We start from the raw sequence: 15,403 nt of genomic DNA, 5'->3' as shown, positions 1-15,403 counted from the left end.
ATCAGTGATATTGGCCTGTAGTTTTCTTTCTTTGTGACATCTTTGTCTGGTTTTGGTATCAGGGTGATGGTGGCCTCGTAGAATGAGTTTGGGAGTGTTCCTTCCTCTGCAATATTTTGGAAGAGTTTGAGAAGGATAGGTGTTAGCTCTTCTCTAAATGTTTGATAGAATTCACCTGTGAAGCCATCTGGTCCTGGGCTTTTGTTTGTTGGAAGGTTTTTAATCACAGTTTCACTTTCAGTGCTTGTGATTGGTCTGTTCATATTTTCTAATTCTTCCTGGTTCAGTCTCGGCAGTTTCTGCATTTCTAAGAATCTGTCCATTTCTTGCAGGTTGTCCATTTTATTGGCATAGAGTTGCTTGTAGTAATCTCTCATGATCTTTTGTATTTCTGCAGTGTCAGCGGTTACTTCTCCTTTTTCATTTCTAATTCTATTGATCTGAGTCTTCTCCCTTTTTCTCTTGATGAGTCTGGCTAATGGTTTATCAATTTTGTTTATCTTCTCAAAGAACCAGCTTTTAGTTTCATTGATTTTTGCTATTGTTTCCTTCATTTCTTTTTCATTTATTTCTGACCTGATCTTTATAATTTCTTTCCTTCTGCTGGCTTTGGGGTTTTTTTGTTCTTCTTTCTCTAATTGCTTTAGGTGCAAGGTTAGGTTGTTTATTAGAGATGTTTCCTGTTTCTTGAGGTAGGCTTGTATTGCTATAAACTTCCCTCTTAGCACTGCTTTTGCTGCGTCCCATAGGTTTTGGGTCGTCGTATCTCCATTGTCATTTGTTTCTAGGTATTTTTTGATTTCCCCTTTGATTTCTTCAGTAATCACTTCGTTATTAAGTAATGTATTGTGTAGCCTCCATGTGTTTGTATTTTTTACAGATTTTTTCCTGTAATTGATATCTAGTCTCATAGCGTTGTGGTCGGAAAAGATACTTGATACGATTTCAATTTTCTTAAATTTACCAAGGCTTGATTTGTGACCCAAGATATGATCTATCCTGGAGAATGTTCCATGAGCACTTGAGAAAAATGTGTATTCTGTTGTTTTTGGGTGGAATGTCCTATAAATATCAATTAAGTCCATCTTGTTTAATGTATCATTTAAAGCTTGTGTTTCCTTATTTATTTTCATTTTGGATGATCTGTCCATTGGTGAAAGTGGAGTGTTAAAGTCCCCTACTATGATTGTGTTACTGTCGATTTCCCCTTTTATGGCTGTTAGTATTTGCCTTATGTATTGAGGTGCTCCTATGTTGGGTGCATAAATATTTACAATTGTTATACCTTCCTCTTGGATCGATCCCTTGATCATTATATAGTGTCCTTCTTTGTCTCTTGTAATAGTCTTTATTTTAAAGTCTGTTTTGTCTGATATGAGAATTGCTACTCCAGCTTCTTTCGATTTCCATTTGCATGGAATATCTTTTTCCATCCCCTCACTTTCAGTCTGTATGTGTCTCTAGGTCTGAAATGGGTCTCTTGTAGACAGCATATATATGGGTCTTGTTTTTGTATCCATTCAGCCAGCCTGTGTCTTTTGGTGGGAGCATTTAATCCATTTACATTCAAGGTAATTATCGATATGTATGTTCCTATTCCCATTTTCTTAAATGTTTTGGGTTTGTTATTGTAGGTGTTTTCCTTCTCTTGTGTTTCTTGCCTAGAGAAGTTCCTTTAGCATTTGTTGTAAAGCTGGTTTGGTGGTGCTGAACTCTCTCAACTTTTGCTTGTCTGTAAAGGTTTTAATTTCTCCATCGAATCTGAATGAGATCCTTGCTGGGTAGTGTAATCTTGGTTGTAGGTTTTTCTCCTTCATCACTTTAAGTATATCCTGCCACTCCCTTCTGGCTTGCAGAGTTTCTGCTGAAAGATCAGATGTTAACCTTATGGGGATTCCCTTGTGTGTTATTTGTTTTTTTTCCCTTGCTGCCTTTAATATGTTTTCCTTATATTTAATATTTGACAGTTTGATTAATATGTGTCTTGGCGTGTTTCTCCTTGGGTTTATCCTGTATGGGACTCTCTGTGCTTCCAGGACTTGATTAACTATTTCCTTTCCCATATTAGGGAAGTTTTCAACTATAATCTCTTCAAATATTTTCTCAGTCCCTTTCTTTCTCTCTTCTTCTTCTGGGACCCCTATAATTCGAATGTTGGTGCATTTAATGTTGTCCCAGAGGTCTCTGAGACTGTCCTCAGTTCTTTTCTTTCTTTTTTCTTTATCCTGCTCTGTAGTAGTTATTTCCACCATTTTATCTTCCAGGTCACTTATCCTTTCTTCTGCCTCAGTTATTCTGCTATTGATCCCATCTAGAGTATTTTTAATTTCATTTATTGTGTTTTTCATCATTGCTTGGTTCCTCTTCAGTTCTTCTACGTCCTTGTTAAATGTTTCTTGCATTTTGTCTATTCTATTTCCAAGATTTTAGATCATCCTTACTATCATTATTCTGAATTCTTTTTCAGGTAGACTACCTATTTCCTCTTCATTTGTTAAGTCTGGTGTGTTTTGACCCTGCTCCTTCATCTGCTGTGTGTTTTTCTGTCGTCTCATTTTTGCTTATCTTACTGTGTTTGGGGTCTCCTTTTCACAGGCTGCAGGTTTGTAGTTCCCGTTGTTTTTGGTGTCTGTCCCCAGTGGCTAAGGTTGGTTCAGTGGGTTGTGTAGGCTTCCTGGTGGAGGGAACTAGTGCCTGAGCTCTGGTGGATGAGGCTGGATCTTGTCTTTCTGGTGGGGATGTCCACGTCTGGTGGTGTATTTTGGGGTGTCTGTGGCCTTATTATGATTTTAGGCAGCCTCTCTGCTAATGGATGGGGCTGTGTTCCTGTCTTGCTAGTTGTTTGGCATAGGGTGTCCAGCACTGTAGCTTGCTGGTCGTTGAGTGAAGCTGGGTCTTGATGTTGAGATGGAGATCTCTGAGAGATTTTTGCCGTTTGGTATTACGTGAAGCTGGGAGGTCTCTTGTGGACCAGTGTCCTGAAGTTGGCTCTCCCACCTCAGAGGCACGGCCCTGATGCCTGGCTGGAGCACCAAGAGCCTTTCGTCCACACGGCTCAGAGTAAAAGGGAGACAAAATAGAAAGAAAGAAAGAAAGAGGCTATAATATAGTGAAGTAAAATAAAGCTATTGTAAAGCAAGGCTATACAGACAAAATCTCACCCAGAAGCATATACATATACACTCACAAAAAAAAGGAAAAGGGGAAAAATTAATATATCCTGCTCCCAAAGTCCACCTCCTGAATTTGGGATGATTCGTTGTCTATTCAGGTATTCAACAGATGCAGGCACATCAAGTTGTTTGTGGAGTTTTAATCCGCTGCTTCTGAGGCTGCTGGGAGAGATTTCCCCTTCTCTTCCCTGTTCGCACAGCTCCTGGGGTTCAGCTTTGGATTTGGACCCGCCTCTGCGTGTAGGTTGCCTGAGGGCGTCTGTTCCCCACCCAGACAGGACGGGGTTAAAGGAGCAGCTGCTTCGGGGGCTCTGGCTCACCCAGGCCGCGGGGAGGGAGGGGTACGGAGGAGGCGGGGTGAGCCTGCGGCGGCAGAGGCCGGCGTGACTTTGCACCAGCCTGAGGCGTGCAGTGTGTTCTCCCGGGGAAGTTGTCCCCGGATCACGGGACCCTGGCAGTGGCGGGCTGCACAGGCTACCGGGAGGGGCGGTGTGGAGAGTGACCTGTGCTCACACACAGGCTTTTTGGAGGCAGCAGCAGCAGCCCCAGCGTCTCATGCCCGTCTCTGGGGTCCGCGCTGATCGCCACGGCTCGCGCCCTTTTCTGGAGTTCGTTTAGGCGGCGCTCTGAATCCCCTCTCCTTGCGCGCCGCGAAACAAAGAGGCAAGAAAAAGTCTCTTGCCTCTTGGGCAGCTGCAGACCTTTTCCCGGTCTCCCTCCCAGCCAGCTGTGGTGCGCCAACCCCTTCAGGCTGTGTTCACACCGCCAGCCCCAGTCCTCTCCCTGCGATCCGACTGAAGCCGAGCCTCAGCTCCCAGCCCCGCCCGCCCCGGCGGGGGAGCAGACAAGCCTCTCGGGCTGCTGAGTGCTGCTTGGCGCCGAGCCTCTGTGCGGGAATCTCTCCGTTTTTCCCTCTGCGCCCCTGTTGCTGTGGGATCCGCGCTGATAGCCGCGGCTCGCGCCAGTCTCTGAAGTTCGTTTAGGCGGCGCTCTGAATCCCCTCTCCTCGCGCACCAGGAAACAAAGAGGGAAGAAAAAGTCTCTTGCCTCTTCCGGCAGCTGCAGACTTTTTCCCCGGACTCCCTCCCGGCTAGCTGTGGTGCGCCAACCCCTTCAGGCTGTGTTCACACCGCCAGCCCCAGTCCTCTCCCTGCGATCCGACTGAAGCCGAGCCTCAGCTCCCAGCCCCGCCCGCCCCGGCGGGGGAGCAGACAAGCCTCTCGGGCTGGTGAGTGCTGGTCGGCGCCGAGCCTCTGTGCGGGAGTCTCTCCGCTTTGCCCTCCGCACCCCTGTGGCTGCGCTCTCCTCCGTGGCTCCGAAGCTTCCCCTCTCTGCCACCCGCAGCCTCTGCCCGCGAAGGGGCTTCCTAGTGCGTGGAAATCTTTCCTCCTTCACAGCTCCCTCCCACTGGTGCAGGTGCCGTCCCTATTCTTTTGTCTCTGTTATTTCTTTTTTCTTTTGCCCTACCCAAGTACGGGGGGAGTTTCTTGCCTTTTTGGAGGTCGGACGTTTTCTGCCAGCGTTCAGTGGGTGTTCTGTAGGAGCAGTTCCACGTGTAGATGTATTTCTACTGTATCTGTGGGAAGGAAGGTGATCTCCGCGTCTTACTCTTCCGCCATCTTCTCTCCTGCCTCTCACATTACTTTTTGTTGTCATTTCTGTGGCCAACTTCACAGCAAAATTCTTCAAAAGATTTGCCTATACTTACTGTCTATTTTCCCCCATTTTCTCTTGTTAATTTTTTATGTTGATGTTATCTAATGTATTGTTCATATTCAGATTTCTTCAATTGTCTCCTAAACATCCCTTATGACTTTGTTTTTCTTTTTTCTTTTCTTTTCTTTTTTTAAAGTAATTTTATTTTTATTTTAGATACAATGGGAAAACACAGGAGAATTTTAATCAGAGGAGTGACATTATCTGATTTACATGTTTTTATTGTTTTGAGCTACGGACACTTAAAAAAGAAACAACAGCAAAAACGAAACAAACAATCCAACCCCCAAAACAGCAGGTGCAGAAAGGATAACATATCCATCGCCCCATCCCCTCCCACCATGAAGACCTCCTCCCTTTGCTGGGAGGAGAGTGACATGGTTATACTCAAGGGCAGAAATGGGAGAATGAGAGAATTCTGTACAAATAGGCCTTGTTAAACACAATTCTCATTCTCCTTAGCCTTTCCCACGTAGTGTGGTTCCTTTTTCACAATTGCCTCTCTTTGTTCAGCACAATAGAAAAGCATTTAAATTTTGCCACTTTTCTGGGTCTTTCTTCATTTCCTTAGGAGAGCTCCCTGTGTCATGTAAAAACTTATGGGAAATAATGTGTATGCTTCTCTCCTGTGAATCTGTCTCGTGTCTGTCTTTTTTTTAAATTCAAGATCTAGTCATAGATGCTGCATTGCGTTTGTCATTTTTTTAAACTTAATTCACTTATATTGGTAGCCTTCGGGACAATTCCAGGCTTTTTGTGGCTGTGAGGGCTCTCTTTACTCTCCTATAATCTAGAAATGTTCCTCAGCATTTTTTTTTGGTCTTTCATGAAATTGACAGTTTTGAAGAATCAAGGCGGGTTGTTTTATGTGATGTCTCATAATCTGAATTTATCTGATCATTTTTTTTTAACATCTTTATTGGAGTATAATTGCTTTACAATGTTCTGTTAGTTTCTGCTGTATAACAAAGTGAATCATTATCTGATCATTTCTTTATGATTGGATGCCCCTTGGTCTTGAACCCACTTGTTGAGCCTTTTATCACTACCATTCGTAGTTCACCAGTGGTCTCCGAGTGGCTCAAGCAACAGTTGTCAGTTCACATTTTAATTACCCTCTCAAAATCTTGACGTTGTTGATTGCGTCTTGAGACGCCTTTATCCTTTGGCTTCTGGGACAATACTTTCTCTCGCTTTTCCACCTGCCTTATGTCTGCTCCTTCTCAGCCTCCTTTGCTGCTTCCCTTTCATCTTATGGATGTCTAAATTTCCCTCTTAAGTGCTACTTTAGTTGCATTCTATACATTTTGATATGTAGTGTTTTAATTTTCATTCAAAAAAAATTTTTTTTTTTTAATTCACTCTGATTGGTAGCCTTTGGGACCACTCCAGACTTCCTGTGGCTGTGAGGGCTCTGTTATTGATAGGATCAGTGTGGAGGGTTTGCCAAGTCATCTTAAGGAAGTCCTTGCCAAGTAGCAGTATGAATTGTTTTAAAATGTCACAGAATCTTAATTAGGTGCATATCAGAGCTTTTTTTTTTTTTAAGAGATGGGGCATTGGGAACATGCAGATTTTGAAGGAAGCCCTCAGGTTATTCTACTATCCCCACCTTGAGAATGACTCATTTATACATCTGAGCCTATTTCTTGATTTGTTTTCTAGAGTGAGAGCCTGAAGATTTCAATTTTGGGTCTCTTTGGTCTTTAGCTTCTCCCTGTGCCTCAGCTTCCTAAAGAGTGGGTTTCTTCCTTGGGTAAACATTTCTTAGGCATATTGGGTGTGCCAGGCTCTGTGACTGATGTTAGGCAGTGCTGAGATCATCATGTAAAAAATAATTATGAAATGCCTCAAAGAATTATGAGACTTGGGCCCTTTATCAGTTAGAAGGAGCTTGGCCTCTCTGTAGCCTCGGCTATGGGCTTTTCTGTTCAGTCTGCCGTGACTGGGGACACATTTACGGGGAGTGGGTTCTTTCTTTTCCAGGTGTGGAACCAGAGCCTTTTGAAATTGGAGATCACCTGATTGAGGCCAGTGGGAAACTTCACCTGCTGGATAAGCTGCTGGCATTCCTGTATTCCAAGTAGGTGGTAGGTTCATATTTTCTGCTCTGAGCTGGTGACTGTTTTTTTTAAAATATATTTTTTTAAATTTTATAGCTACTTTTTATTTTTATTTATTTATTTATTTTTTTGGCTGTGCTGGGTCTTTCGGTTCGCGCGAGGGCTTTCTCTAGTTGCGGCAAGTGGGGGCCACTCTTCATCGCGGTGCGGGGACCGCTCTTCATCGCGGTGCGCGGGCCTTTCATTATCGCGGCCCCTCCCGTTGCGGGGCACAGGCTCCAGACGCGCAGGCTCAGTAGCTGTGGCTCACGGGTCCAGCCGCTCCGCGGCATGTGGGATCTTCCCAGACCAGGGCTCGAACCCGTGTCCCCTGCATTAGCAGGCAGATTCTCAACCACTGCGCCACCAGGGAAGCCCTGAGCTGGTGACTGTTAAAACCAGAATAAGGAGCAACTCACTGGTTTCTTGAGACTAATCCCAGTTCTCCTTTTTTCAACACCCTGATTCAGGTTCCATCTTCTCTGCAACTACAAACCTCCCCCCCCATTCCATTCCATCCCACACCATCCCCTCCATAATCATCCTTTCCTTTCCTGATTTCATACAGCACTTAGGATCCTAATCCAGTGCTTGGCAGTGTGCTGCCTTAATCTGCTGTCTGGTTAATTGCTGTATATTAACCATCTCACTCCAGCTATATTGTTTAGTTCCACAAGGACAGAGATAACATCAAGCATTTCTTGTTTCATTTCCTGCTGGTACCTTGCATTGAATTGGCACATAATAAGTGCTTAGTAAATATTTACTTTTGTTAACTTGTGGGGCTTGGTTTGAACCCAGGGAGAACTTGGGGACTCTTTCCTTGAGACATGAGTCGGACATCGGATGACCGAGTCACTTCTGGAGCCTCTAAAGTTTCTGCTAAGTGTTCAGTGGCCTGGTGTCCAGCCTGTATCTGATCTTCCTGATCCCCAGAGGGACAGAGGAGTCTAGAAAAATCCTAGTTTCCCAAGGATTTCAAAGTTATCCCTTAGGGACAACTGACCCAAGTAGGCCTGAACCAACCTAAAACCTCAGATTTGGCAAAACTGTCCAGCGTTAGGAATGTGCAAGTCAAATAACTGCATGTCTTACTATATTTTATTGGCTATGATGTATCTACTCTAAATGTCTTAGTGTTGGAGAAGGACCGATAAGTATCTTCTCTCCAACCTTTTCCTTTCACAGGTGATGAAACACATTAGTCACATTTGATAGAGACAGCTTACCTTCCCAGCCATGAAATGAGAAGTTGTGTGGCTTGTCTGAGGCCACCACAGCTAGCAAATGACAGAGATGGGATTAGAAGTGAGGTCCTTGATTTTATGTTCAGTGCGTTTTCTACCAATCTGGGGCTAGAGTCTTGAAGGAGTTGTTCATAATTGTTCATCTACACCCATTGCAAAATCAGATTAAATTAGTTTTCCTAATGAGAATGTTGTTTTGACAATGCTGTGCTTCTTTGTTTACACAAACTTTTTTTTCTTTTTTCTTTTTCATTAGTTATCTACTTTATACATAGTATCAATAGTGTATATATGTCAATCCCAATCTTCCAATTCATCGCACCCCTCCCTTTCCCCCCTTGGTGTCCATATGTTTGTTCTCTACGTCTGTGTCTCTATTTCTGCTTTGCCAATAAGATCATCTATACCATTTTTCTAGATTCCACATATATGTGTTAATGTATGACACTTGTTTTTCTCTTTTTGACTTACTTCACTCTGTATGATGGTCAAATAATGGCTGATAGCATGGGGCTGTAAGCTTGACTTTGTTTTTTGTTTGTTTTGGTCGCACTGCGCAGCTTGTGGGATCTTAGTTCCTCAACCAGGGATTGAACCCTGGCCCCCAGCAGTGAAAGCACAGAGTCCTAACCATTGGACCGCCAGGAAATTTCCTTGAATTTGTTCTTGACTTAATCCATTTTACCTCCTCCTTTCCTCTCTCCTCTCCCTACATAAATTTTCTCATGTATCACATGGGATATGAGGTGCCACCTGCCCCTTGCTTCTCTAAAGTGATGCTTCTCAGAATTTTTAACCAATGATGCTATACATTGAGAGGATAGTAACTTTCACCCCCAAGTAGAGGATAGCTCTAGATTGCCAACCACAAGCTCTTTAGGGTTATCAGTTTTTGTTTTGTTTTTTGTACATTTGAATTTTGCATTTTTCTCTTCACAAATCTTTGTCATTTTGCTGTTAAAATAAAAGTGTATATTTCTTTCCATTTAGTATTTGACATCCTAGAAAGAGGTGTCTTGGTTATCCAGTCTTCCTACGCCCTCTGGTGCATTGACACATGCTCCTGGGAATATCCCCACTCTAGTTTGAGAACTGCTCTAAGGATACAGCTACATGTGCAGTTATATCCTCACATAACGCATTTTGCATTACTGAAGGAGTCTCTGTAAATGATTATGACATTTATATTTCTGCTTCAGTATTTCATTTCTTTATAAACTTGCATTCTTTGGTAAGTGTCACCTGAGCGAAACCCACCTTAAATACTATCAGAGGTGGCAGTTTTCCTTTTCTTTTTCTTGCCAGGGGCCATCGAGTTTTACTTTTCTCCCAAATGACCCAGATGTTGGATATTCTCCAAGACTACATGGATTATAGAGGTGACATCCCTTGACCACTACGTTGCTCAAGACTTTTAGACTTTTAACAGTCCAGATAGGCCCCTGAAGAGTTACCCGGGGTGTGGGGCTGTTACAGAGGAAAGCAGTGTAAGAACATTATTCAGAACCAAAGGAAGATTGCTTACAGTAGGGGCATGCCTGTATATGAGAAGGGACAAATCAGCATTTGGTTTTGAGCTGACAGTGTTTAATTCCACAGAGAATACTTGGAAATGGTTAATGTTTCTCTGTTTTCTCCCTCTGTGTGAAGGCTACAGCTATGAGCGTGTGGATGGCTCTGTGAGAGGAGAAGAGAGACACCTGGCCATCAAGAACTTTGGACAGCAGCCCATCTTTATTTTTCTCCTGAGTACCAGGGCAGGTAGGCCGCATAGACACTGACAAAAGCAGACAAATAAGGGGTGACATGGTACATTTACATCCTAACCATTAGTATGTTTTTCCTTAATTCTCTGAAAGGTGAGGTTATTACTGAGGAGTGTAAAAAAGGGGGAATTGAGGCAGATGACATAAGTTTATCAAGGTGCTGGACTTCTAGCATCGTGTTCTTTTCTATCCAACCGATCTAAGCTTTCATCTCATCAAAGAAGTAAGGCTGAAACCTGGGGTCGTTGGAAAGTAATTCTAATCTGCTTTGACTATTGACCTGGGATCATCCTGAAAGATTTCTATGATTTTCTGCAAAATTTTAGTCACATTTGATAGAGACAGCTTACTTTCCCAGCCATGAAATGAGATAGCAACCTGTCTACTAGTTGTCCTTCCTACAAGTAGCTCTGGAATAGTGTTGTAAAAGCTTAATAAAAATCTAGTATTAAAAAATGTGATTATAATGAAATTGCCAGCTTGTTAGAATTATTTATAACATTGCCTATATAAACTTGTTACAAATATTATACATGACATTTATAGTGTTTTACCAGTTACAGAATGTTTTCATTTCTTTAAATAATATGACATCAAATCTTGGAGATGAAATTATTCTCATGTCATGGAACAAGCAGACCTTAAGTTAGTTTTAAACTCATAGAATCTTAAGTTTCATTATTTTATTTTTTGTAGACCTAAATCTTGATGGACTAGATGCAGGAGCTCTGAAGGGATATGTGCTCTCTATTAATAAAGAGAGATCAATATCTTTATGAGAAGAGAGTTCAGGCTTACTTAGTAAGCATTTATTAAGCGCCTAGTACTATAGGGTATAAAAAAGAAGTGTTAGATATACTCCTTGACCTCAAGGAGATTGTTCTGCCGGTGTACATCTCACCTCTGTATTGTGAAGATCTGGTCAGATTCATTTGGTCCCACTCGCTTCCAAGATCATCGACTGCACCCTGGATCTCAGCCATTTGTTCCTGTCATTAGTTGTCTCAGGGGTAGACTTAGGAGAGACCGAAAGGATCAGGGCAAACATCATCACTGTTGGGAAAACAGCCCTATTTATGCTTTACTGATTTCATCGTCTTCATATTCAGAGAGCAGCATTGTTTGAAACGTCTAAAATTAGGAAGAAAGAGATCTCTGCTTTTCAGCTAATCTCCTTGGAGTACTCAGAATTAGTTGAAACACAGTGATCTTTTAGAAGCCAAAGCAGTTCTGGACATGAGTCTTTTTCCAAACACTGTCCTGTTTGCTCTCGCTTTTTAGCTGTAGATTTGCATCATTATCATTTATTCAGCAGTTTCCCTCCAACTTTCAAATATTTCTGATTGAGTCATATCGCCACCAGGTGGCAGTGATAGCTCATGAATATGTCCCAAAGAAGTCTGGCTACATCTTATTTATAAAATATCACCCCTTCATGAAGAAGAGTTGAACTTAGACGACATTAACCCAAGAAGAAGAAGAAAATTTTTAGGGAGCACACTTTAATGAAAGAAGTGCCTGGGAGGTATTATGGAATAGTGGGTAAAAAGCATAGGCTCTGGAGCCAGACCATGTGGCACTGAATCTGGTACTTTCTCTTTCCAGCTGTGCAACTTCCAATAAATCCCTTAACCTCTCTGTGCTTCCATTTCAACATCTATAAAATGAGCGTAATAACAGTAACTGCTCATAGGATTGTTGCGAGGATTAAAGGAGTTAATATATGTAAAGTGCTTATTAAAACAGTGCCTGGCAAGGAGTAAAGCACAGCACCAGGGTAGCCATCATTATTACTAAGTGTAATTTAGCATCTCTCAGCAATCAGTCTTTATTATCTCTTTATTCCAACTTTAATTTTATATGAAGGCTTTAATTAGAATATTCCTGCCTGGCTTGTCTTGAGATCCAGCTTAGAGACAGTAGCCTGTCTCAAAAGTTAGTCCTTAATTTTGGCTCTTGGAACAAGCCGTTTCAGGCTTGCTTGTTTCAGCAACGAGCTGCAACGACCCTGCAAAGAGGGAGTCGGTTTTGTACTTGTTTCCACGTTAATCAAAGAGAAGGCTGTAATTTGGTTCTCTTAATTAATTCCTGTAGTCCAAGGAGCCTCCCCAACCCTTTTCTTACAGCGCTGAAGAAAGACCAGAAAGTTGTCCCAGTGAGTGTTCTTGCCCTTTGGTTGGTTTTGTTACCTTGCCTTTGATTAATGTGGAAACACATACAGAAGAGACTTACTGAAGTTTTCTCCAGTCAGAGGGAGGTAGCTTCCCCGCTCCTCTTGGGAGTGTAATAAATGGCATCCCCTCTTCTCATTAACTTGTATCGGGGGTCTTACTGCTTAGTTGTACCTTGCAGTGGATGTTAAGAGCTCTTCTCTTAATGTTGCCCACAGCAGACCTCACTCATATTTAAAACTGGTTCTGAAAGAGCATGTGGCCTTTTCTATAGACGATTCTAAACAAATTGCAGTGAAGATTTTTAAACAGAAGAGATTTAAGATGGCTTCAGGGCATGGACTTCAGTACCCACTTTTGCTCCTTACCCCTGCTGCCCTCGTTCTGTTACTTTCAGTCGTTAAACTTTCCCAAGTCAGGCGATAGGAGCCCAGGTAGGACTTTTAACCACTACAAGGCTCTGTCTGGAGTTGGGGATGGGGGTGTCAGTTTGAAGGATGAAGCCAATTGTTTTGGCTGCTCTCGATTTATCAATCTGGCCACTGTAGCCTTGCGTCTTTATTGTCTGGTCCCTAGCCCATGTGCTGCTGATAACATTCTTTTTTTGCATTGTTTTCAGGTGGAGTTGGCATGAACTTAACGGCGGCAGATACCGTTATTTTTGTTGACAGTGATTTCAATCCTCAGAATGACTTGCAAGCAGCTGCCAGGGCTCACCGAATTGGCCAGAACAAGTGAGAGATTTAAGCATAGCACGGCTCCACTTCCTTGGCTCCTGAGCAGTTCTGGGTTGGGGAGGAAGGTGAAGAGTATGGGCCGGTGACAGTCCTAGACTGGAGGGCGAGAGACCGCTAGGCTTTAGCCCAGCTCTGTTGCTCACTCACGAGTAGTACTGGGATGGGCATGTTATTATTCCAGACTTGCTTTGTTAAAAAGAGCAAAGTCAAATTGTGAAAGGACTGGAAAGAAGCTTTAGAAGTTATTTATCTCATCCTTCCTGAGTTAAGGTCTAATTCAGTTAAAAAATGAAGTTATGGCTTTATGGAGCTAAGCTAAAAAGATAAGTCTTACCCTTTGGCCTGAGGATGATTTAGATCTCCCAGAAGTTTTCCTCCACCACAGATAAGGAACCCCAGTTATGGCCATCTCATTATCCCTCCCTTGACTTTCTTGGAAAGGTTCAGTGAGAATTAGAGGCCGGATCTGCCTAACAAATGCTCAGGTTCACATACAACCACTTCCCTTTAGTTGTACCCTGAACATGGCATTTTGGGTTTGTTTTCTTTTAGGTGTATTGACCTTGCATGCTTGTGCCCTTCTTTGCAGACCCTTCGATGTTAGCGCATTGCTTTCCTTTGACTTCTGTACAGGTCCGTTAAAGTCATTCGGCTGATTGGCCGAGACACTGTGGAAGAAATAGTCTGTAGGAAAGCAGCCTCCAAGCTGCAGCTCACCAGCACGATCACAGAAGGGGGCCATTTTACTCTGGGAGCCCAGAAACCTGCTGCGGATGCTGACCTCCAGGTAAAACATATTCTTCACTTTAGAATATGTCCCGGTGTTAGCCAGTGCTCCTGTGGGTGAGAAAGTAAATGCATTAACCACCCACTCTCCCCAACCACACATTTGTTCTCTGGCCAGATTCCTACCGGCCATCGTGTCTACTGCGTGCGAGCTGCTGTGGGAGCTAAAATGAATCTGATATGTAAAGGCAGAAAAATACAGAATGAGGATGGGCTTTGGATCCCTCTGCTGGGATTCAAATCCAAGCCGTGCCACTTACTGGCTGAGTGGCTTTGAGCAGATCTCTTAACCTTTGTTTTTCTAAAAGTGAGGATACCACAGGTTACCTCAGGAGGCCTTAAGAGAATTAGATAAAATAAACAACTCAGCATAATAAATAATGATTAATCTCATACCTCCATCTTAACCCCAGACCCTTTGATCAGCACTCTACATCACCTTCTTCATACTCAGAGGAAGGTGGACAAGATCAGGAATTCAAAATTATGCCATAGGAAAAATAGACGAACGAACTAGAGTTAATTGCTTGAAGAAGGGGATGCAGGATAGGAAGCAGGTGCTGGCTTGGAAGACTTTAGAGAAAGCCGTCTTCTGGAAGAGGGCTTAGAGATATTCCGTAGCAGCCCTTGGGTTAAAATTAGAACCCATATTACGATATATCCCAGGTTCTCCCATTTTGACCCAGGGATGAGGGGCTGGAAGCGGAGAGACCAACTCCTAGGATACTGGAAAGATCCAGGCGTGAAGTGAGTAATAGACCTCTGACGGGGCAGTAGCAGTGGGAGGGTCTGGAGTGAGCAACATTACAAAAGAAGAAATGACAGGAGTCGGCTGCTTAGAGGTGGGAAGCTAGGGAGACGGAAAATTCAAAGACGTCTGTAAGCCTGGATGATGAGGAGGATAGAAATTAGGAAGATAGAAGGTAGGCAGAGTTTTAGGAAGGGAAGATAATTTATGCTTTAGTCAACAGAGTTTGCAGTAAAAAAATAAAATATAAACAAAACTATTATTAGAGGAAAACTCAGAGACAAAAATTTCATTTGCAAAAGTTTGTAAGAGAGTAGGCTTTAAAGGGACTAGTTTATCAAACAGAAAATATCAATACAACAAGTATTTAAAGGAAAAAAAAGTTAAACACTATTATAAGCAGAATTACCCAGTTTACAGTTAGTCTGTAAACATTAATGTTAAAAAATGTTAAAAAAACATTTTCTCACATGGCTATCATATCCACAAAGACCAGTGCATATCTTTACACATCAGCTTTGCAAAAGACAGGGCTCACATTGGTTTTGTTAGTGAGTCAGTAACTTACAGGAAAGGCTCAAGGTTTCTTTTATTTTAGGTCTAGAACTAGAAAGTATCCCTGGGTTTTATGCATTTACTTGTTTGATTTTTGTTTATCTCAAGGTGCAAAGTGTGTTTTTTTTCTTTCTCTGTTCTTCCTTTGGTTCCCAATTGATGTGTGCACGCTTATCCATGCTGGTGGCAGGGCCGGCTGTATGTATTTTTTTCACATTATCCAAAAGGCAATTACAAATGTAAGATGAAAGCTTGAGAGAGAGGTAGGGGCAGACTGCAGAGACTCTTAAATATAGTTCTCCACGCACGAGTTCTCCCATAGAACCTTGACAGTGACAAGTTCAGCATTGGGTCTGGTGGTGGGAATAGATGGCGGAGCCTTGGAGTGCCCACATTCTGGGT

At 42.7% G+C, this 15,403-nt stretch overlaps 1 protein-coding gene across 2 annotated transcripts in view; it reads left to right on the top strand.

Moving 5' to 3' along the window:
- CHD1L (chromodomain helicase DNA binding protein 1 like) overlaps positions 1 to 15,403 on the top strand; it is an 81,289-nt gene that overhangs the window by 25,958 nt on the left and 39,928 nt on the right. For both annotated transcript variants that reach the window (XR_014262549.1, XM_082458337.1), the window contains exons 10-14: positions 6,876 to 6,972; positions 9,544 to 9,617; positions 9,889 to 9,999; positions 12,795 to 12,909; positions 13,546 to 13,699. Coding sequence is in view for 1 of the 2 variants with exons in the window: in XM_082458337.1 (XP_082314463.1) it covers positions 6,876 to 6,972; positions 9,544 to 9,617; positions 9,889 to 9,999; positions 12,795 to 12,909; positions 13,546 to 13,699 (551 nt within the window). In the remaining variant the exon portion in view is untranslated. The remainder of the gene's footprint in view (positions 1 to 6,875; positions 6,973 to 9,543; positions 9,618 to 9,888; positions 10,000 to 12,794; positions 12,910 to 13,545; positions 13,700 to 15,403) is intronic.

The sequence above is a fragment of the Balaenoptera physalus genome (genome assembly GCF_965194825.1).
Source record: "Balaenoptera physalus genome assembly, chromosome: 1".
Classification (NCBI taxonomy): Eukaryota; Metazoa; Chordata; class Mammalia; order Artiodactyla; family Balaenopteridae; genus Balaenoptera; species Balaenoptera physalus.
Note: the sequence above shows the minus strand (reverse complement) of the source record. Positions and strands in the feature narration are given on the sequence as shown.